Raw genomic sequence first — 23,602 nt, forward strand, 5'->3', positions numbered from 1 at the left:
GAGATTTCAAAGGATAGATTGCTTTAATTTAATTTAAACAGATAAACCATGGCAGGAGTGTTCAAAGTCTTGGTTTGCTCATCTTGCTCCATGTGGCAGACTGGGACAGTTCCAGTTCCCTGGGTCAGCATGTGTGCGGGAAGTGTCTCCAGCTACAGTTGCTGGAAGCTCGAGTTTCAGAGCTGGAGCGGCGGTTGGGGACACTGGGGAGCATCTGCGAGGCAGAGAGTATCGTAGATAGCACGTATAGAGAGGTGGTCACCCCGCAGGCTCAGACTCTGCAGGCAGGAAGGGAATGAGTGACCGCCAGACAGAGCAAGAGAGATAGGCAGGTAGTGCAGGAATCTCCTGTGGCAATTCCCCTGCAAAACTGATATACCGTTTTGGATGCTGTTCGGGGGAATGACCTCTCAGGGGAAAGCAGCAGCAGCCAAACTCGTTGCACCACGGTTGGTTCTGCTGTAGAGGGGAGAGGTAAAAAGTGTGGGAATGCAATAGTTATACATGTAGAACACAGGGAACTTAGAAGAAAGTTAAGAAATAGGACCTCCAAGGTCGTGATCTCAGGATTACTATCTATGTCACATGCTAGTCAGAGTAGAAATGACAGGATCTGTTGGATGAATACGTAGCTGAAGAGATGGTATCAGGGGGAGGGTTTCAGATTCCTGGGGCATTGGGACCGGCTTTGGGAGAGGTGGTATCTGTCCAATTGGACGGGTTACACCTGGACAGGACTGAGATTGATGTCCTAGGGGGAGTGTTTTCCAGAGCGGTTGGGGAGTGTTTAAACTAATATACCAAGGGGATGGAACCTATTTAAGGAATCCGCGAAGGAGGGATCAGGGACAAAAATGAAAGGTAGAAAGGGGAATAAGAAAAATGATAGGCAAAGAAACCAAGGACAAATTTAAACAGGGCTGTAGTGAAAAATATTCTGAGCAAGACAAACCATGTTAAAAAGACAAACTTAAGGCTTTGTGCCTTAATGCGCAGAGCATTTGCAATGAAGTGGATGAACTAATCGCACAGATAGATGTAAACGGGTACGATATAATTGGGATTATGGAGACATGGCTGCAGGGTGACCAGGCATGGCAACTGAATGTCCCAAGGTATTCAGTATTTAGGAAGGACAGGCAAAAAGGAAAAGGTGGTTCAGTGGCATTGCCTGGTTAAAGAGGAAATTAACACAATAGTAAGAAAGAATATTAGCTCTGACAATTGGAGTCTGTATGGTAGAGTTGAGAAATACCCAAGGGTCAAATATCACGAGTGGGCGTCATATATGGACCCCCAAACTGCAGTGGTGATGTTGGGAATAGCATTAAACAGGAAATTAGAGATGCATGTGATGAGGGAGTATCTGTGATCATGGGTGATTTTAATCTGCACAGAGATTGGGCAAATCAAATTAACCACAGTAATGTAAAGGAGGAATTCCTGGATTGTATACGGGATGGTTTTCTTGACCAATATGTGGAGGAACCAATTAGAGAGCAGGCCATCTTAGACTGAGTACTGTGCAATGAGAAGTGAGTTATTACTAATGTAGCTGTGCCAGACCCTTTGGGGATGAGCGACCACAACATGATAAAAATTCTATCAAGTTGGAGAGTGAAGTAGATGATTCAGAGACTAGAGTGCTGAATCTTAATAAAGGAAACTATGAAGATATGAGGCGTGAGTTGTCCTTGATAGATTGGGGAGAGTTACTTAAAGGGATGCCAGTGGATAGGCAATGGCAAACATTCAATGAACGCATGGAGGAACTACAACAACTGTTAATTCCTGTCTGGCACAAAAGCAAAATGGATAAGAGGGCCAATCCATGGCTTACAAAGGAAATTAGAGATAGTATCCGATCCAAGAAGAAACATACAGATTGGCCAAGAAAAATAATAGATCTGAGGATTGGGAGCAGTTTAGAATTCAGCGAAAAAGTACTCTGGGATTGATTAAAAAGGAGAAAATACAGTACGAAAGTAAGTTTGCAGAGAACATAAAGACTGACACTAAGAGTTTCTAAAAATACGTCAAGAGAAAGAGATTGGTGAAGACGAATGTAGGTCCCCTACAGACAGAAACAGGGGAACATAAAATAGGGGACAAAGAAATGGCTGAGCAGCTGAATACATACTTTGGTTCTGTCTCCACAAAAGAGGGCACCAATCAAATACCAGAAATGTTGGAGAATGCAAGGTTTAGTGAGAGGGAAGAATTGAGGGAGATCAGTATTAGTAGCGAAATGGTGCTGGGGAAATTGATGGGATTGAAAGCTGATAAATCCCCAGGCACTGATAATCTACATCCCAGAGTACGTTAGGAAGTGGCTCCAGAAACAGTGGATGCATTGGTGGTCATCTTCCAGGATTCTATAGACTCTGGAGCAGTCCCTGCAGATTGGAGGATAGCTAATGTCACTCCAATATTCAAAAAGGGAGGTAGAGAGAAAACAGGGAATTATAGACCAGTGAGCCTTAAGCCTAGCATCAGTAGTGGGGACAATTCTTGAATCCATTATCAAGGACTTTATAGCGGAGCATTTAGAAAACAGTGGAAGGATCAGACAGAGTCAGATTGGATTTAAGGAGGGGAAATCATGCTTGACAAATCTATTGGAATTCTTTGAAGATGTAACTGGTAGAGCTGACAAGGGGGAGCCAGTCGATATGGTATATTTGGACTTTCAGAAAGTGTTTGACAAACTCCTGCATAAGAAATTATTGTGTAAATTTAAAGCACATGGGATTGGGGGAAGTGTATTGAGAAGGATGGAAATCTGGTTGGCAGAAAGGAAACAAAGAGTAGGAATTACCGGGTCCGTTTCAATTTGGCAGGCAGTAACTAGTGGGGTGCCACAAGTGTTGGGACCCAGCTATTCAATATATATATTAATGATTTGAACGAGGGAACAAAATGTAACATCTCAAAGTTTCTAGATGATACCAAGTTGGGTGGGGGGGTCAACTTTGATGAAGATGCAGAGATCCTTCATAATGATCTGGACAGGTTGGGCGAGTGGACAAATCAATGGCAGATGCAGTATAATTTGGATAAGTGTGAGGTTATTCACTTTGGAAGCAAAAACAAGAAGACAGATTACTACCTGAAGGTTATAAATTGGGAGAGGGGAGTGTGCAGCGGGACCTGGGTGCCCTTGTTCACCAGTTGTTGAAGGTAAGCATGCTGGTGCAGCAGGCGGTAAAGAAGGCAAATGGTATGTTGGCTTTCATTGCAAGAGGTTTCGAGTTCAGGAGCAAGGATGTGTTGCAATTATACAGGGCTTTGGTGAGGCCACACTTGGAGTATTGTGTGCAGTTTCGGTATCCTTTTCTGAGGATGGATGTTCTTGCTCTCGAGGGAGTGCAGCGAATGTTTACCAGACTGATTCCAGGGATGGCGGGATTGGCGTATGAGGAGAGATTGACTAAATTAGGAAAGTTTTTGCTGGAGTTCAGACGAATGAGGGGGGGATCTCATAGAGACTTATAAAATTCTAACAGGACTAGATAGGGTGGATGCAGGGAGATGTTCCCAATGGTGGGTGTGTCCAGAACCAGGGGTCACAGTCTGAGGATTCAGGGTAGATCATGTAGGATGGAGATGAGGAGGTATTTCTTCACCCAGTGGTGAGCCTGTGGAATTCATTCCCACAGGAAGTAGTTGAGGCTAAGACATTGAATATATTTAAGAGGTGGCTAGATTTGGCACTTGGGGTGAATGGGATCAAGGGTTATGGGGAGAAAGCAGGATTAGGCTATTGAGTTGGGTGATCAGCCATGATCATGACGAATGGTGGAGCAGGCTCGAAGGGCCGAATGACCTCCTCTTCCTATCTTCTATGTTTCTATATTTACATCAGTGGTCTTTTTGGGCATAATTATGTCACTATGTGTATAGGTTGTACTTGCAATTTATATTGGTTATTGAACTTAGCAAAATGACGACAGAAGAATTACTGTGGGAAAATGTTGTTTTAAATTCCAAACTCATTTTTTTGTAAAACATTTTAAGGTATTTATAATAATAATAATAACAGTAAATTAATTTCCAAACTTAATTACATATGAGAAGCTTTTTCTAAATTTTGCAGAACCCTTAGATGTTTTGAGAGTTTGAAAAAGGTGCTAGCACTGCTGGAAAAAAAGTTATATTTTCAAAAATGTATATTTTGTTTGAATTATGGTGGTTTTGTCAGATTTTATATTAGTGAAAACATGAGTGAAAATGTTATCCATAACATGGATAATGATCGCATCTTAAATAAGTGTGAATCGTTCATAATTTTTCTTAATTGTCAAGGGATAATAGTGTCATAGTTTAAATCATTCTATTGGCCAGAATTCTCCGGCTGATAGGATTCACTTTTCCCGCTGGCGGTGCACCCTCTCCAGCGGGTTTCCTGGCAGGGTGAAGTGGTTTCAGTGGGAAATCCCATTGACAAGTGGCGGGAAGATAGAATCCCTCCGTCAGTAAACAGCATTCGTTCAGGAAACATGCGGCTGAGGGACCGGAGAATCCCACTCATATTATATCCAGAATTTTTCAGGCTATCACTTCATTGCAATTGAGCCACATTTGTGACTTTTTATGTGCATCCTGGAATGAGAAAGAGTAATTTTTAGACAGTATTACATGTCATCATAGATTCTTGTGATGCAAAGAGGCCAATTCTCTGTAGGGCAGAACATACTGAATCCTGTTAATCTGCATTTATGTTTGTTTTGGATCTGTAAGCATTCACCTCTTACCGTGCATTGACCTTGCAGTTCATCATTGTCTGTTCTTAGATTCAAAAAGGCAAACTTCATGGAAGCATTGATGTTGGACTGTCAGTGATGTCAATCAAAAAGAAGGCACGTAGAATAGACCTTGACACAGAAGAACATATCTACCATCTGAAGGTATTTAAACATGGAAATGAAGAAATCTATTTATTATTTATAGGTTGGTAAATATAAAATCATAAGAAATAGGAGCAGGAATAGGCCACACTGCCAATTGAGCCTGTGCCACCAATAAATAACATAATTGCTGATCTGATTGTGTCTTTATTTCCACTTTGTTGCCTATTTCATATAACTTTTGACTCCTTGTAGATCAGAAATCTGTCCAGTTCAGCCTTAAATATATGGTAAATGACCCACCCTCCATTGCTGTCTGTGGAACAGAATTCCAAAGACTAACAACACTGTGCGGGAAGAAATTCCTCCTAATCAGTCATAAATGGGAAACCCCTTATTTTTAAACTGTGCCCCCTAGTTCTAGATTCCCCTATGAGAGAAACATCCTTTTAGCATCCACCGTAGAATCTTATATGTTTCAATAAAATCACATCTCATTTTTAAAAACTCCAGTGAATATAGACCAACTTGTTCAGCCTTTCCTCAAGACAAACTCCTTTATCCCAGGAATCAGCCTTTTGAACCTATTCTGAACTTCTTCCAATGCAAGTATATCCCTCCTTAAGTATTGAGACATAAACAATATGCAGTACTCTAGGTGAGGTCTCACCAATGTCTTGTACAGTTTTCGCAGGACTTCTTACTTCTATACTCTGTCCCTCGTGCAATGAAGGTGAGCATTCCATTTACCTTCCTAATTAGCTATCGTACCTGCATGCTATGTTACGTAGTCCGCTGCACTGCAGCATACTGCAAAGTCTCTCTCTATTTAACTGATATTTTGCTTTTCTATTTTTCCTGCCAGAGTGGACAACCTCACATTTTCTCACATACTCCATCTGCCTATTTTTTGCCCACTCATTCAACATGCCTATATCCCTTTGGACAATTTTTATATCCTCCTCACAACTTGCTTTCCCACCAATCTTTGTACCATCAGCAAATTTAGCTACAATACATTTGGTTCACTCATCTAAGTCATTAATATAGGTCATAAATAGTTCAGGCCTCAGCACTGATCCTTGACACACTCAAGCCCTTAAAGTTTGTCACCTGCAAAAGATCTATTTAGCCTGACCATTTGTTTTCTGTTAGCTTACAAATCCTCAATCAACATGCTAATATATCACCGCCAATGCTGTGAAATTTTATCTTGCACAGCAACCTTATTGACTGTCTTTTGGAAGTCCAACTACACCATATCTACTACTGCATCTTTATTCACCCTGCATCTTACATCCAAATCTAATGAATTTGTGAAACACAAATTGTTTTTCACAAAATCATGTTGGCTCTGCCTGATTGAATTACAATTTTCTAAATATGTTTTTGCTACCTCTATAATAATTGATTCTAGTATTTTCCCAATGCCAGATGTTAGGCTAGCTGGCCTATGGATTCCTGCTTTCTGTCTCCCTTTTGGAATTTTAGAAGATTACAACTAATGAATCCACTATCTCTGCAGCCACTTCTTTTAAGACCCGAGGATGAAGGCCATAAGGTCCAAGGACTTGTCAGCCTTCAACCCTATTAGTTTTCTTTGTACTTTTTCCTCTAGTGATCATGATAATTTTATGTTCCCCCTGTTTTGCCCCTTTTCTCCTGTTCTTGAGATGCTTCTAGTGTTTCCTACTGTGAAGACAGATACAAAATATTTGTTCAAAGTCTTTGTCATTTCCTTGTTTCCCCATTATCAATTCCAAAATTAAGGTTCCAATGCTCACTTTAACTATTAGTATCCTTTTTATGTTCTTGTAGAAGCTTTTACTGTCTGCTTTTATGTTTTTTCTCATACTCCAATTTCTCCTTTTTTTTTTTGGGTCACCCTTTGCTGGTTTCTGAAGTTTTCAAAATATTCCGGTCTATCACTTATTTTTGCACAGTACGAAGTCTTACAACACCAGATTAAAGTCCAACAGGTTTGTTTCGATGTCACTAGCTTTCGGAGCGTTGCTCCTTCCTCAGGTGAATGAAGAGGTATGTTCCAGAAACACATATATAGACAAATTCAAAGATGCCAGACAATGCTTGGAATGCGAGCATTAGCAGGTGATTAAATCTTTACAGATCCAGAGATGGGGTAACCCCAGGTTAAAGAGGTGTGAATTGTGTCAAGCCAGGACAGTTGGTAGGATTTCGCAGGCCAGATGGTGGGGGATGAATGTAATGCGACATGAATCCCAGGTCCCGGTTGAGGCCGCACTCATGTGTGCAGAACTTGGCTATAAGCTTCTGCTCGGCGATTCTGCGTTGTTGCGCGTCCTGAAGGCCGCCTTGGAGAACGCTTACCCGGAGATCAGAGGCTGAATGCCCTTGACTGCTGAAGTGTTCCCCGACTGGAAGGGAACATTCCTGCCTGGTGATTGTCGCGCGATGTCCGTTCATTCGTTGTCGCAGCGTCTCCATTAATATTATTTTTGCAGCATTGCACACCTTTCATTTCAACTTGATACCATCCTTAACTTCCTTAGTTAACCAAGGATGAAGCACCCTTCTTATAGAGTCTTTGGGCATAATCTAATGGAAAAGTTGCTGAGAGTGGTAGCATGTGGGAATTGCCAGATGTTTCCCAATGGCCGACCCGGTGAGGCCGTCACTGGTATCTAACGTTAATTAGGGCATTTAAAGATACCCCATGGGCCTCACATTGGAAAAGACTGTCCAGTCAGTTGATTCGCCAGGACTGCGTTCGGCAGCTCTTAAGCTGATCCCGCAGAGCCCGAATCCGATCCCCACAGCAACCATTGCACTAGCTTCAAGTTTTTAAGTAGGTGTACTAAACGACACCCATGTGACCACTTGGTAGGGAGCTGGTTGGATCACGGGAGATCATTCAATAGGGGGTCCTTCCCATTAATTGGCCTTAATTGGTGATTATTGGTTTCTCACCATTCCTCGGTGGGATCTGGACCTCGCCACTGGGAGTGGGCCGGTTAGATCGGAAACTGATTGGCGCCCAGCTTGGGTCCGATTTCGGCATCTCCTGTGATCTAACCGTATGCATGGATTCATGACTGGCATTCTCAATAGAATATTTCTTTGTCAATAGAATATTTCTTTGTTAAGAATTATGAAATAAATGTCTGCAACAGCCTTTCTACCATTCTCTACCTGTGAAGAGGATGCAGAGATGCTTCAGCATGATTTGGAAAGACTGAGTGAGTGGGCATATGCATGGCAGATGTAGATAAATGTGACGTTATCCACTTCAGTTGCAAAAATAGAAAGGCAGATTATTTGAATGGGTGTAAATTGACAGAGGCGGGTACTCAATGAGACCTTGGTGTCCTCATGCATCAGCCGCTGAAAGTAAGCGCGCAGGTACAGCAGGCATAAAGAAGGCAAACGGTATGTCGGCCTTCATAGCGAGAGGATTTGCTATAGGAATAGGGATGTTTTACTGCAATTGTATAGGGCATTGGTCCGGCCACACCTGGAGTGGTGTGTGAAGTTTTGGTGCCCTTATCTGAGGAAGGATGTTCTTGCTACGGAGGGAGTGCAGCAATGGTTTAGCAGGCTAGTTCCAGGGATGGTGGGAATAAGTTGGTTAGAATATAGAACATAGAGCATACAGTGCAGAAGGAGGCCATTCGGCCCATCGAGTCTGCACCAACCCATTTAAGCTCTCACTTCCACCCTATCCCTGTAACCCAATAACCCCTCCTAACCTTTTTGGCCACTAAGGGCAATTTATCATGGCCAATCCACCTAACCTGCACGTCTTTGGACTGTGGGAGGAAACCGGAGCACCCGGAGGAAACCCACGCAGACACAGGGAGAACGTGCAGAGTCCGCACAGACAGTAACCCAGCAGGGAATCGAACCTGGGACCGTGCCACTGTGAAGCCACAGTGCTATCCACTTGTGCTGCCCACGGAATATATTCATTGGAGTTTAAAAGAGCGAGAGGCGATCTCACAGAAACTTACAAAATTCTGACAGGCTTAGACAGGATAGATTCAGAAAGAATGTTCCCGATGGTGGAGGTGTCCAGAACCACGGGTCATAGTTTGAGGACTAGGGGTAAACCTTTTAGGACTGAGGTGAGGAGAAATCTCTTCACTCAGAGAGTGGTGAATCTGTGGAATTCACTACCACAAAAAGTAGTTGAGACCAAAATGTTTGCGTGATTTCATGAAGGAATTAGGTTTAGGGCTAAAGGGATGAATCACGGGATATGGGGGGAAAGGCAGGATCAGGGTATTGAATTTGATGAACAGCCATGACAATGAATGGCGGAGAAGGCTTGAAGGGCCGAATGACCTACTCCTGCTTCTATTTTCTAAATATGTTCCTATGCATCTCACCTTTTAACCTATTTACTCAGGTATCCAAAAGGTTAGGTGGGGTTGCTGGGTTACGGGGATAGGGTGGAGGTGTGGGCTTGGGTAGGGTGCTCTTTCAGAGCCGGTGTAGACTCGATGGGCCGAATGGCCTCCTTCTGCATTGTAAATTCTATGATAAATTATCTTTATTTTAAGTTTAAGGCTCTAGATTCAGACCCACAAACTCATGCTCAATTTAAAAGGGAAATTCCAGCATGTTCTGATCACTTTGATAAGAGTATCCTTTATTTTTAGGTAATTAATTAATCCTGGCTTATTACTCATTACTAGGTGTAAAATAGCCCATTCCTTGGTTAGTTACAGAATGTATTATTGTAAGAAACTGTCCTGAATCCACTCTATAAGCTCATTCTTCAAGCTACCTTTGCCAATTTGTTTTGTCCAACTATATGAAGATTGGAACTCCAATGATTATTATGGTACCGTTTCTATTGGCTCCCTTTATTTCTTGAATCATACTGGCTGTAATGTTCTTGTTGGATGGCCTGATTTATATTACAAGAACACTTGTAGCTAAAGCTATAAACAATTTATTAACATTAACTGTGGGTCAAATATATACAAAACAGATGAATAATAATATGACCATGCACAAGCAACCTCTCTCTTCCAACTCCCTAGTCAGTCTGGGGTCACCTGAATCTAACATTCACTTAGATACTGCGACTCCTAGTGGTCAGTCGGTAAATTACAACATAACCATGATATCACTACACTGTCCTATTGTGTAGCTTCTGTTCGGGGCATATAAGCTACCCCGACCAACACTTTAGCAATTTTTAAAATCTCCACCAGAGCTGATTCTATATTTTCATCCTCTGAATCAAGATCATTCCTCACCATTGTACTGATCTCATGCTTTATTAACAGAGCTTTCTTTTCCTTTCATTCTTCTGAAATGTCAAATATTGTTGAATATTCAGGTCCCAGCCGTGTTCACTTTGTAGACATGTCGCTGCATCACACTCATTTATTTTTACTTCTGCTCTTAATTCACCTATCGTGTTACAAATGCAGTGTGTGTTTAAATAAAGAGCCTTTAGTTCTGTCCTTTTACTATTTTTTTCTACTTTGACCATGCCCTTATGTTTGTATACCCTGCTCCTTCCTGTCACACTGTGGTTACCATTACCTGTACCGCCTGTATTGCTACCATGCCTTTTTGCCTTGGCCTCCCTCTTCAACTTTCCAATTGTCCCTTCCCATGGACCCTCCACCCCCATGATTTAGTGAAAAGCCTTCTCTGCAGCCTTAGGTATACGATTTACCCGCACACTGGTCCTTGTGTGGTTCAGTTAAAGGCTGACCAAATAGTACAGCTCCCTCTTTCCCCAGTACTGGTGCCAGTGCCCCATGTATCGAAACTCATTTCTCCCACTCCAATCTTTGAGCCACACATTCAAATATGTGATTTGATTTCTGAGCATAGAAAATAGGAGCTGGAGTAGGCCATTCCGGCCCTTTGAGCCAGCTCAGTCATTGCCCTATGCCAATTTGCCCATAGCTCAAGTGGTAATCCATAGATTATTAACTTTCCCACATACCCGCAGCATAACTCCCACCCCCCTCCCACCCACCCACTTGAATGGCTCCCTGAACCTCAATAATATGAGCAATTTGCTCATCATCTCTGCAGTCCCTGCTCTTGTTCACACCAGCTGTAAGAACCTGTTGGGCCAATGTTTCTCGAGGTGCAAACACTTACTGCAGATATGGTTGCTGTGGATCATGCTGGTGTCCAGTAGACCCTACATAGAACATAGAACATAACAGCACAGTACAGGCCCTTCGGCCCACGATGTTGTGCTGACCATTTATCTTAATCTAAGATCAACCTAACCTGAACCCCTTCAATTTACTGCTGTCCATGTGCCTGTCCAAGAATCACTTAAATGTCCCTAATGACTCTGACTCCACCACCTCTGCTGGCAGTGCATTCCACGCACCCACCACTCTCTGTGTCAAGAACTTCCCTCTGACATCTCCCCTGTACCATCCTCCAATCACCTTAAAATTATGTCCCGTCGTGACAGTCATTTCCACCCTGGGGAAAGGTCTCTGGTTATCTACTTTATCCATGCCTCTCATCACCTTGTACACCTCTATCAAGTCACCCCCTCTTCCTTCTTCGCTTCAGTGAGAAAAGCCCCAGCTGCTTCAACCTTTCTTCATAAGACATGCCCTCCAGTCCAGGCAGCATCCTGGTGAATCTCCTCTGCGCCCTCTCCAAAGCATCCACATCCTTCCTATAATGAGGCGACCAGAACTGGACACAATATTCCAAGTGTGGTCTAACCAGGGTTTTATAAAGCTGCAGCAAAACCTCACGGCTCTTAAACTCAATCCTCCTGTTAATGAAAGCCAACACACTATACGCCTTCTTAACAACCCTATCAACCTGAGTGGTAACTTTGCGGGATCTATGTATGTGGACCCCAAGATCCCTCTGTTCCTCCACATTTCTGCGTGGGCTTCCTCCGGGTGCTCCGGTTTCCTCCCACAGTCCAAAGATGTGCAGGTTAGATGGATTGGCCATGCTAAATTGCCCTTAGTGTTCAAAAAGGTTGGGCGGGGTTACTGGGTTACGGGGAAGGTGGAGGTGTGGGCTTGGGTAGGGTGCTCTTTCCAAGAGCCGGTGCACACTCGATGGGCCGAATGGCCTCCTTCAGCACTGTATTCTGTGATTCCAAGAATCCTGCCTTTAACCCTGTATTCAGCATTCAAATTCGACCTTCTAAAACAAATCACTTCACATTTATCTAGGTTGAACTCCATTTGCCACTTCTCAGCCCAGCTCTGCATCCTGTCAATGTTCTGTTGTAACCTGCAACAGACCTCAACACTACATACAAGTCCACCAACCTTCGTGTCATCGACAAACTTACTAACCCACCCTTCCACTTCCTCATCAAGTCATTTATAAAAACCACAAAGAGCAGAGGTCCCAGAACGGATCCTGGCAGGACACCACTGGTCACCGACCTCCAGGCGGAATACTTTCCATCCACTACCACTTGCTGTCTTCTTTCGGCCAGCCAATTCTGTATCCAGACAGCCAAATTTCCCTGTATCCCATGCCCCCTAATTTTCTGAATGAGCCTACCATGGGGAACCTTATCAAATGCCTTACTGAAATCCATATACAATACATCCACTGCTCGGCCTTCATCAATGTGTCTCGTCACATCCTCAAAGAATTCAATGAGGCTTATGAGGCATGACCTGCCCCTCATAAAGCCATGCTAACTATCTTTAATCAAATTATGTTTTTCTAAATAATCATAAATCGTATCTCTCAGAATCCTTTCCAATATTTTGCTCATCACAGATGTAAGACTGATGGATCTGTAAGTCCCAGGGATTTCTCTATTCCCTTTCTTGAACAGGGGAACAACACTCGCCTCCCTACAATCATCCGGCACTGCTCCAGTGGAGAGTGAGGACACAAAGATCATCGCCAACGGCGCAGCAATCTCCTCCCTCGCTTCCCGTAGTAACCTTGGGCATATCTCGTCAGGCCCAGGGGACTTGTCTATCCTGATGCTTCTCAAAATTTCCAGCACATCCTCCATTTTAATATCAATCTGTTCGAGCCTATTAATCTGTTCGCGCTGTTCTCATGAGGAACAAGGTCCCTCTCTCTAGTGAATACTGAAGCAAAATATTCATTTAGAGTCTCCCTTATCTCTTCAGACTCTAGGCACAAGCTTCCTCCACTATCCCTGATTGGCCCTACTCTCACTCTGATCATCCTCTTATTTCTCACATAAGTGTAGAATGCCCTGGGGTCCCCCCATATACTTCCTGCCAGGTTTTTTTCATGCCCCCTTCTAGCTCTCCTAAGTCCATTTTTGAGTTCCTTCCTGGCTACCTTGTAACCCTCTACATGTGACAGTTGCAACACATCATCTCCCTTGCTTGAGGATGTGCAGCAAAGGTTTTCCAGGCTGATTCCGGGGATGGCGGGACTGACATATGAGGAGAGATTGACTAAGTTAGGATTGTTTTCGTTGGAGTTCAGATGAATGAGGGATGAACTCATGGAGACTTATAAAATTCTAACAGGTCCGGCATGCAAAACGACTCAAAGAGAAGTAATTTGTATACAATTTAACTTTCATCTGATACAGAAATGATTTTCTTGCTTACGGCAAACAGCTTGCATTTACTTCAAGAGTTAGAGTGGAAAAGTGAAAAATATGAAAAATAAACACTGCGAGTAAGTTAGATCAAATTATAGAATGATCCAGGAAAGAAATGGCCGTACGGACAACACGGTTATACTAAATCATATCAATCTTTAGCCATCTATCTACACCCCTATGTAATCCTAATTGGTTTGGGTTAAAATCAAATTAGTTTGATTTGACGGTTAGCTGTTAGTCTTTAATGTGCAACATTAACTTGAAATGTTTCATAAATGAATTCTTGTATGTATGATGGAATGCGATTCTATGCTGTTATCGAGACCGGCTTGAACTGACCTCTGTTGTTGCTATGCTGTTGCCATGGAGCCTGTCCTGTCCTTGGACACTGTCTTGTCAAAGTGTTTGTTTTAATCTATCAGGTTCTTCTGTGTTTCTGTTGAATTATGTGTTTTTATGTTGTAGAATTTGTGCTGTGTCATGCTGTTTTGTAAGCTGCATGTTTTGAGATGACTTGAGGTTATGAGTGAATTTAAAATGGATATTTAGTAAGACAGGGGCTTAACATTTAGCTATCTTTTACCTATTAGCTGTGTTAGGAAACAGTTAGCTTCTACAGTCCGCCCTTTTGATAAATTGAAAGATTAAGTGAGATATATCCGAATAAGATAAAAGACACCATTAATGCGATAGGATAGGTAAAAGTGCAAAGAATAACTCATTCATATTGTCATTGCAGTTTTAAACAATAGAGTGGACAAGCATTGCATTACAAGCATTTCAGCAAAAATTATTATAATTCTTAAAGAATCATTATTATAAAATAACAATTAATAAATTAATCAAATTTGATTCTACTGATTCAGTATTAATAAATTATACAATATGTTAATAATACAGTCAAATAATTGATTGATCAGTAATATTTCAACAATAGTAATGCATTTCTATTTCATCTAATGGTGGTGCAGTTGGGTTAGTGTGAATCATTCTGACAGTTGGTCCCCTGCGTTTAGCGAATAGTTCTTTGATGCACTTAACACATTGGTATGTTATGTAAATGATGAATCCAGCTACACAGGAGAATAAGATTATTCTTACTGTGGACGTTCCAGTGTGTCCCAACCACCCGCAAATTTTATCCCAGAGAGGATAACTGGGGGTGGATCAAGTTTCTTGATTTCTTTTTAAATATGTGAGGCGAGGTCTTTAACTTCTTTGAGTTATCTGGAATGAAAGTGCAACACTCCGCACCAATCAGGGCGCAGGTGCCACCTTTTTCGACTAGCACATAGTCAGTGCCATTCGATTTTGTAATGCCACGGTTCGAATTACGCGCGTTTCGTCAGAAATTCTAACCTAGGGCAGTGGCGGTGTAATCTGCTATGTTTTGTATGATGGTCGTTAGTTTACTCAATTCATTGCCCATCCTTATTTTCCAATAGAAATGAATAATTCTAGCATAAATTGCATCTCATAAGGTTATGGAACATTTATTTCTTCCAGTGGCTGGTTCTGAAACAAGGGAGGTGAGGAAAATGACGGATAGCAGGTACTAAGTATCCTAAATAGCAAGACCCTGACCAGTATTTTGGGAGCCAGGAACATGATCTATTATTACAAATAAAATAAGTCCCATTCTAAGCAGAGTATAAGTAAATATCTTCTAAGTACCCATGATCTGACAATGTTTTATTATTTGTGAGGTTGTGTATGCCTGTTATTGGTGAGGACCGTTTAATTCTTTGTAATAAATCTTGCGTACATTTATAGGCTGTGTTAACATCTAAATAATTAGTACAAACACTATTGCCCATTTTCATCCCTTTAGAGTGATCACTAATGAGGCATATTGATCCTTTTTGTTTAATATTAGTTGGGAGGCTAATATATTGAGGATTATTGTTAGGGTTATATTTAAGTTGGTGCCATCCTGAAAAGGTGTTTAGTGGATAACCTGCAGATTTCCATAAGTTAACAAGTTTCTGTAAATAAATCTTGTACCTTCCTTTTTCATATGAATATGTTCCAGAACGGACCATTACAGAGCGAGGGACACTTTGGTAGATGTACCATTCTGCTGTTTCTGAAGCATTAAAGGGAATAGTTAGAGAGGGAATACCCTCTCCTGAGTTAGTACTGAGGTGCGACAATCACCAGGCAGGAATGTTCCATTCCAGTCGGGGAACACTTCAGCAGTCAAGGGCATTCAGCCTCTGATCTCCGGGTAAGCGTTCTACAAGGCGGCCTTCAGGACGCGCGACAACGCAGAATCGCCGAGCAGAAACTTATAGCCAAGCTCCGCACACATGAGTGCGGCCTCAACCGGGACCTGGGATTCATGTCGCATTACATTCATCCCCCACCATCTGCCCTGCGAAATCCTACCACCTGTCCTGGCTTGACACAATTCACACCTCTTTAACCAGGGGTTACCCCATCTCTGGATCTGTAAAGATTTAATCACCTGCTAATGCTCACATTCCAAGCATTATCTGGCATGTTTGAATCTGTCTATATATATGTTTCTGGAACGTACCTCTTCATTCACCTGAGGAAGGAGCAGGGCTCTGAAAGCTAGTGACATCGAAACAAACCTGTTGGACTTTAACCTGGTGTTGTAAAACTTCTTACTGAGTTAGTAGGGGTTGCAATGCATACCCAACAATTGGAAATGTTGAAATTCTTAGCATATATCTTCGATGTGGAAAGGAATGTGTTCTTATTCAGTTCTGGTACAACATTTACAAAGTCAATCAAATAACTGAAAATGAATATTACTGTAAACATTTTACAAGATCTTAATATTTATATGCGCGTTTCACGTGTGATGCGTGAATCCAACTTTTCTTTCCTTTTAACTTTACAGCGGATTGGGTGGTGAGAAGGGTCACAAAGGGTCCTTCCCACTTTGATCCTAAAGGTTCTTTCTGCAGCTTTTTAACGTAAACTTCTTCACCGGGCACCAGGTCGTGCCCACCTTCTGGAGGATCTCCCCACGCAGCTAACACCTGTTGAGAGGCAGAACTAACAGCATTTGTTAGATTTTGACAAGTCAGCAAAGCATCACTCATTAAATGACAGTCTGCTTTCTGCAAATCAATAGTTCCTGGCAGAGACATTGGTCTGCCTGTGATGATTTCAAATGGACTCAGGCCTGTTCTGTGTGGTGTAGCTCTCATACTGCATAATAATATTGGCAAAGCTTGGACCCAGTTCATGCCTTCCTGGTTGTATTTAGACAGTCTTCCTTTCAAAGTTGGATTGATACGTTCCACTTGTCCTGATGATTGTGGATGATAAGGACAGTAAATTCCAGTCAATGTTTAGTAGTCTACAGACTTCCTTACAAACTGCACCTGTGAAGTGGGATTCATGGCTGAATACCTGATTCTAACCATGTCCATTTTTCTTCCATTATGCAATCATTCTGCATTTCACGTTAATCATGTAATAAGGTGGTTACTGCCAGTTTGTAAATGTGACTGAATTCCTGATGCCATTGGGAGGCACAAAGGGAGGCAGCTTCCCTTGCTGCTTGGTCTGCAAGAGCATTTCCTCTTGCTTCCATAATGTCCTCATGAGTATGGGCTTTACATTTTAGAACTGATACTTCTTTTGGTAAGGCCATAGCTTCTAGAAGATCTCGTACTTCCTTTCCATTTCGGATAGGTGTACCTGCTGTTGTGAACAATCCTCTTTTTTGCCACAGATGGCCAAACTCATGTGCTACTCCAAAACCATATCTGGAGTCAGTATAGATGTTAGCAGTTTTATCTCTTGCCACATGACATGCTTCTATTAGGGCTTTTAATTCGGCCTGCTGAGCTGATGTACCTGGGGGCAAACTTCCTTCAGCTAATACTTCGTATGGGCTTGTTACAGCCCACCCAGCTTTTTTGATACCCTTGTCAATAAAAGAGGAACCATCAGTGAATAGAACTAAATCTGGGTTCTGTAGTGTCTCTTCTTCGACCAAGCGTACTACTTCCATTTCCTCTATTATTTTCACACAGTCATGCCCTTCTCCCTCTCCTCCCTTTTGTTCCTCGGGAAGCGGGAGCAAAGATGATGGGTTTACAGGACTGGCTTTGTGAAAATATAGGTTGGGAGCTTCCAAAACTGCTGTCCATCTAGTCTATCTGGCTGATTTAACTTGTGACACTGTTCATGGATAGGAGAGAATGGACTGAGTGTGGACATATAAGGGGCTGTTTAGCACAGGGCTAAAGAGCTGGCTTTGAAAGCAGACCAAGGTAGGCCAGCAACACGGTTCAATTCCCGTACCAGCCTCCCCGAACAGGCGGCGGAATGTGGCGACTAGGGGCTTTTCACAGTAACTTCATTTGAAACCTACTTGTGACAATAAGCAATTTTCATTTCATTTAATGGTTAACTTTTGGTCTAGGACAAGCCCTGATGTTGCCATTACAGCTCGACATGTGGCTTCCATTGCTCGTAAACAGCTGCCAAATGCCAGTGCTACATTGTCAAGTTTAAGGGAATAATATCCAATTGGTCTTAACAGATCACCATGTTCCTGGGCTAGTATTGCAGTCATGTAACCATCTATTTCATGAACAAACATGGTAAAAAGTTTTCCGTTGTTTGGAATACCTAAGGCTGGTGCTGAACACAGGGCCTTTCTCAAATTTAGAAATAATTACTTTTGTTCTGAATTGAGTTCAACTGGATCTTTTGATTTCCGGTTTCCTTTTAAAAGATCATTTAATGGCTGGGATAACTTGAGTGTAAGAATCAATCCAATTTCTGTTAAAATTACAGATTCTCAAAAAATATCTTACTTCCTGAACAGTTGAGGGTTCTTTAGCTGCTTTGATGGCAGCAGTTCTGTCCTGAGTAAGTTTCCTTTTGCCTTTGGATATTTTCTGACCTAAGTAGATAACTTCTTCCTGGGAAATTTGTGCTTTGGCAAAGCTAGCTTTGTGACCATTAGTACTGAGGTGGTTCAGGACCACTTGTAGATCTTTCTCATGATCACCTTTATTGATAGAGGCTATTAGAACATCAGCTACATACTGGATAATGGTGGAAGGCAGATCAGGCAGTTGCCTGAGATGATTCTGTAGAGCCATGTGGTAAATAGTTGGGCTATTGTGAAAACCTTGCGGTAGTTTAGTCCATGTGTACTGTTGTTGATTAACTGTAAAAGCAAACCATGGTTGTACTTGCTTAGCTAGTGGTACTGATCAGAAACCATTTGCCATGTCAATGACTGAAAACTGTTGAAGGTTAGGAGTTAAAGAGTTAAAGATTGTAGATGGATCTGCTACTAAAGGAGCTTTTCTGACAATGAATTGATTTGCTCTTCTGTAGTCAATAGTAAGGCGCCACGTGCCATTGCCTTTTTTACAGGCCATATAGGGCTGTTTGATGAGCTATGAATGCGCACTAAAATACCCCTTTCTTAAAGTTGTTTTATTATAGGTAGAATGCCTTGAATTGAAATTTTATTAATAGGGTATTGTTTGGTACAAGGTGGAGTGGATCCCATAAAAGTGACTGGTTCCATTTTCAAAAGGCCACAATCATTTTTATCTTTTGCCCAAACTGGATGATTTTGTATTTCATCTTTGTTGATGTGTCTAATGTACCAGGTGATTTTTCCATTATTGAAATTGAGTGAAGAATTTAGTTGTGATAAGATGTCCATACCTAGAAGTGCTTGTGTTACCGGACCTACCCATATTGATGCCATCAGTTGATGTGGTCCAAATTCTAAAAGCAGTGGCTTAGATTGTCGAAGAGTAATAGAATCTCCTCCTGCAGCAAAAGCGTTAATTTTTCCTGCAGTTAGGGGAAAGAAAGCAGCATACTGTTCAGTAACACAGGTAAGTTCAGCTCCAGTGTCAAATAAGAAATCGATATGAATACCTCCCATTCTTAGTGAAATATATAGTCCATCATTTTTCTGTTCCAAAAGTGCATGTAGAGAAATATGGAACAAATCATCAAGAGTGGGGTTTAATAGTTTTTTGAATGATCAAACATAGAACGTCTTTCAGCTGCAGTACAGCCGTTTAACATTTCATTCATAGCATTGTCGTCATCGTGTGCGTCCCTACGTGGTTACGGTTCGTCCCTACGTGGGAACGGCGGGGAGGGTCTAGAATCAACGTACGCAAGTCTGGGTGTGTCTTGTTGGAACGTAACCCTAGGTGCTTCTTGTCTGTGCACGTTACGTGATTGTCCACGAGGTGGAAACGTATTGTAGTGATCACTGCCTACTTCATTGTCATCTCTTGACTCGATCCGTTGTTTATGATAGCATGTTGCCATCCAATGTCCTACTTTACCACAGAAAAGACATTGTGGTATTTTCTTACGTGATTTTAATGGAGCACGGGTACATGTTTGCCCTGACGCTTCTGGTGAAATTGTAGTTACTGCTGATATTCCTGCAGGTGCTGTAACAGCTGCCGCTGGAGTAGCAGGTAACACGGGTTGAATTTGAGCAACGGGTAACATAGGCTGCATTTGGGCAGGTAACATAGGCTGCATTTGAGCAGGTAACATAGGCTGCATTTGGGCAGGTACCACAGGCTGAATTTGAGCAGCTGCAGTGTTATAGATTGCTTGGTTATGCATACCGCGATCTATCTGAATGCATCTGTCAACTATGTCGCGTTAGGTACCAGCTGTGTCCCAAGTTGGTAAAATCAAATTCAAGGCATTAGAAACTTCAGGTTTAATACTGGTTATAAAAGCCGTTTTAATTGGACCTAAAGTGCTTGTGTCCCAAGTGTTAGTTTCATGTTCTAGTCTCATTCCTGAGTATTCTATTCAAGAATGTAAAAATCGTTCTTCGAAATCCTGAATATCTTCAGTATATTTTTGAATGCAAGATGTGATTTTAGACCAATCGGTTCTCGGAGGGCGAAATTTTAATAGCCAATTCTTGACTGCTAGCCAACCAGCTTCTAAATTTTGCAAATCATCTCCAAGGACAACTTCTACCTCTGTTCCAAGAGTTGCACTGGCACGAGTGCCTACCATAATAGTCAGAATTTGTACTCCATCAAATGGGTGGAGATGGTAAATGGATTGCAATCTGTGAAGTTGATCCCATGTGGTCATACCACCCCTTTTTGGGTGTTGAAAATCTTTAGACCATCTGTCAATTTTTTCAGGGCCTGCTAAAGAGGCTAATCAAATCAATATAGAATTTTGCATTCTAGGAAATTTTGTTTCATCACTATCTTCATCTGATTCAACTGGCAAATGAAATTTAGATTTAGATTTAGTCCTGACACTTGATCTCGGCTGTGGAATTGGAGCTGATTGTACAACTGGGGCTGCTTTTGAATTGGAGCTGATTGTGCAACTGGAGCTGCTTGTTGAATTGGAGCTGATTGTGCAACTATTTGAGAAACAGGAATTGTTTGTGAAATTGAATTTAGAGGTGAAACTGGATTTGGAACTGTGTTGCTTAGAGTACTTACTTCAGCATCAGAAGTAACATTCACGTTTGTGCTTCGGTTTAAATTATAAGCTGCAAGACTATCTGTCAAGTGTCCTTTAAAATTGTTCATTTCACCTTCCAAAATACATCTTTCTTCGATTAACTTGCAATTTTCAATTTCGACTTGCTCAGTTTTTGTCTTTAACTGTTGGTTTTTTGACTCTGTTTCAATAACTTTACGTTGCAATTCTCCAATTTGAAAAGATTGTTGCTGAACTTTAAAGGTTTAGTTTTCCAGTAATGTTTTAATCTGATCATAATACTCAAGTTTAGATTTTGCATCTCGTAATTCCTCAACAACTGCGGCTAGTTGATCTTTAGTGGACTTAAGGTCATGATCGCTTTTATTTTTAACAGTTGCTTCTTGCTGTCTGCAAGCTGTGCATTATTGCAAGAGACCATTTTGCATGTTCTTCACCATACAAGCGTGTGGTTTTTCCCCATGCCCTCGTGATATTATCGAGGGACCACTGTCCTCTGGGAATATCATATTTTGATTCAATTTTTCTTGAAATTTCACATAGTCCAAAACGAATCAAAGATCCAAAATCACCCAATATATCGTCATAGAGACATCCGGTACAGCGCTACCTTCCTTGTAAGTTGTGGGAAGTAGTTCTTCGCCGGTTAAAGGTTCTGAATCTATTTTTCCACCATAAATTCAACCTTACACCTGATTTCTTGGTCGCCAACTGTGTGTAATCTGTGTACACTACCGTGACTATTTTTTCAGCCCCGTTTTATTTTAGTTTCAACAACCGGCACTCGATTGAATTAACGCAGTCTATAAAAATGTCCTCTCTAGGTGTCGAAGCACTGCTTGATGCAGCTTTAAGACTTTTAATGGGTGAAAAAGATGTTTCTTACCCCAGTCTAGCCGTTTTTCTTTGGGTCTTCCGTCCATCTGGGCTTCCGTCAGCGGTACGATCGTTCGTCTTCCGAAATATTCTCCCCGATCATCTCCGACTCGTTCCGAAGGTTTCTGAACCTCTCCGATTTCGTCCAATGTCGTCTGATTTCGTCTCAGAGCTCCTCCCCTTTTGCCGAACTATGCCAGTTGTAGAGATCTACCATGCAGGTCTAGTGGCACTTGCGAACACTAAAACTTAGTAGAAATTTGAGTGAACACTTCTCGGGTGCAGATAAGAATCGTTTATTGTCTTCTATTTGATCACAATTGAGAATCACTTAAATCTTATTCTCTAATAAGTCCGGCATGCAAAAGGATGCAAAGAGAACTAATTCGTACACAATTTAATTTTCAAATGATACAGAAATTATTTTCTTGCTTACGGCAAACAGCTTGCATTTACTTCAAGAGTAGAGTGGAAAAGTGAAAATATGAAAAATAGAGACAGCGAGTAAGTTAGATCAAAGTATAGAATGATCCAGGATAAAAATGGCCGTACGGACCACCACGGTTATACTAAATCATATCAGTCTTTAGCCATCTATCTACACCCCTATGTAATCCTAATTGGTTTGGGTTAAAATCAAATGAGTTTGATTTGACGGTTAGCTGTTAGTCTTTAATGTGCAACATTAACTTGAAATGTTTCATGAATGAATTCTTGTATGTGTTATGAAAAATGAAAATGAAAATCGCTTATTGTCACGAGTAGGCTTCAATGAAGTTACTGTGAAAAGCCCCTAGTCGCCACATTCCGGCGCCTGTTCGGGGAGGCTGGTACGGGAATTGAACCGTGCTGCTGGCCTGCCTTGGTCTGCTTTAAAAGCCAGCGATTTAGCCCAGTGAGCTAATGCGATTCTATGCTGTTATCGTGACCAGCTTGAACTGACTTCTTGCTGATTTAGCTGTTATCAACATTGAGAACAATGGTGCCTGAATATTACCATGTCGTTGCTATGCTGTTGCCATGGAGCCTGCCCTGTCCTTGGACACTGTCTTGTCAAAGTGTTTGTTTTAATCTATCAGGTTCTTCTGTGTTTCTGTTGAATTATGTGTTTTTAATGTTGTAGAATTTGTGCTGTGTCATGCTGTTTTGTAAGCTGCATGTTTTGAGATGACCTGAGGTTATGAGTGAATTTAAAATGGATATTTAGTAAGTCAGGGGCTTAATATTTAGCTATCTTTTACCTATTAGGTGTGTTAGAAAACAGTTAGCTTCTACAGTCCGCCCTTTTAATAAATTGAAAGATGAGACAACTACTTATATCCTCCGAATACCCCATTAATGTGCTGCCCCAATTTAGAGCACACAAAACAACTTAAAACTCGCCAGTCACCTACCTACTCACCTACCTAACTCTCAAGTCTCGCTGTCTTTGCCTCTCTCTCCCAGGCCACTCCTTTTTTTATGAAATGGCCAGATGGTACCGCCTCCTACATCACACCAAATTCCCTCACTGCCAAATTCCCAAGATTAAGCACTCAGGCTGGCTGCACTCAAAGCTGCATCTTGCTGATTTTGTAGAAAATTAAGAAAGTCCATCGACATGCACATTTTAAAAACAAAAATGATCAACTTTATTTTGTGTACAGGTAAAATCTCAGGAAGTGTTTGATGCTTGGGTAACAAAATTGCGTTATCATCGATTGTACCGTCAAAATGAAATTGTGAGATCACCCAGAGATGCGAGCTTCCATGTCTTCCCGACATCACCAAAAACTGATTCTTCACCAGCTCCAGCCACCACTGTATTAGATGTAAAGGTGAGTGATTGTAACTGATGTTTGTAGCATGTAACATTTAAGCTCGG

At 41.7% G+C, this 23,602-nt stretch overlaps 1 protein-coding gene across 4 annotated transcripts in view; it reads left to right on the plus strand.

Moving 5' to 3' along the window:
- Positions 1–23,602, plus strand: part of osbpl6 (oxysterol binding protein-like 6) — a 334,262-nt gene that overhangs the window by 137,425 nt on the left and 173,235 nt on the right. For all 4 annotated transcript variants that reach the window (XM_072477126.1, XM_072477154.1, XM_072477136.1 and 1 more), the window contains exons 5-6: positions 4,794–4,907; positions 23,385–23,555. In XM_072477126.1, coding sequence (XP_072333227.1) covers positions 4,794–4,907; positions 23,385–23,555 — 285 coding nt within the window. The remainder of the gene's footprint in view (positions 1–4,793; positions 4,908–23,384; positions 23,556–23,602) is intronic.

This window comes from Scyliorhinus torazame, chromosome 2 (assembly GCF_047496885.1).
Source record: "Scyliorhinus torazame isolate Kashiwa2021f chromosome 2, sScyTor2.1, whole genome shotgun sequence".
NCBI classification, from domain to species: domain Eukaryota; kingdom Metazoa; phylum Chordata; class Chondrichthyes; order Carcharhiniformes; family Scyliorhinidae; genus Scyliorhinus; species Scyliorhinus torazame.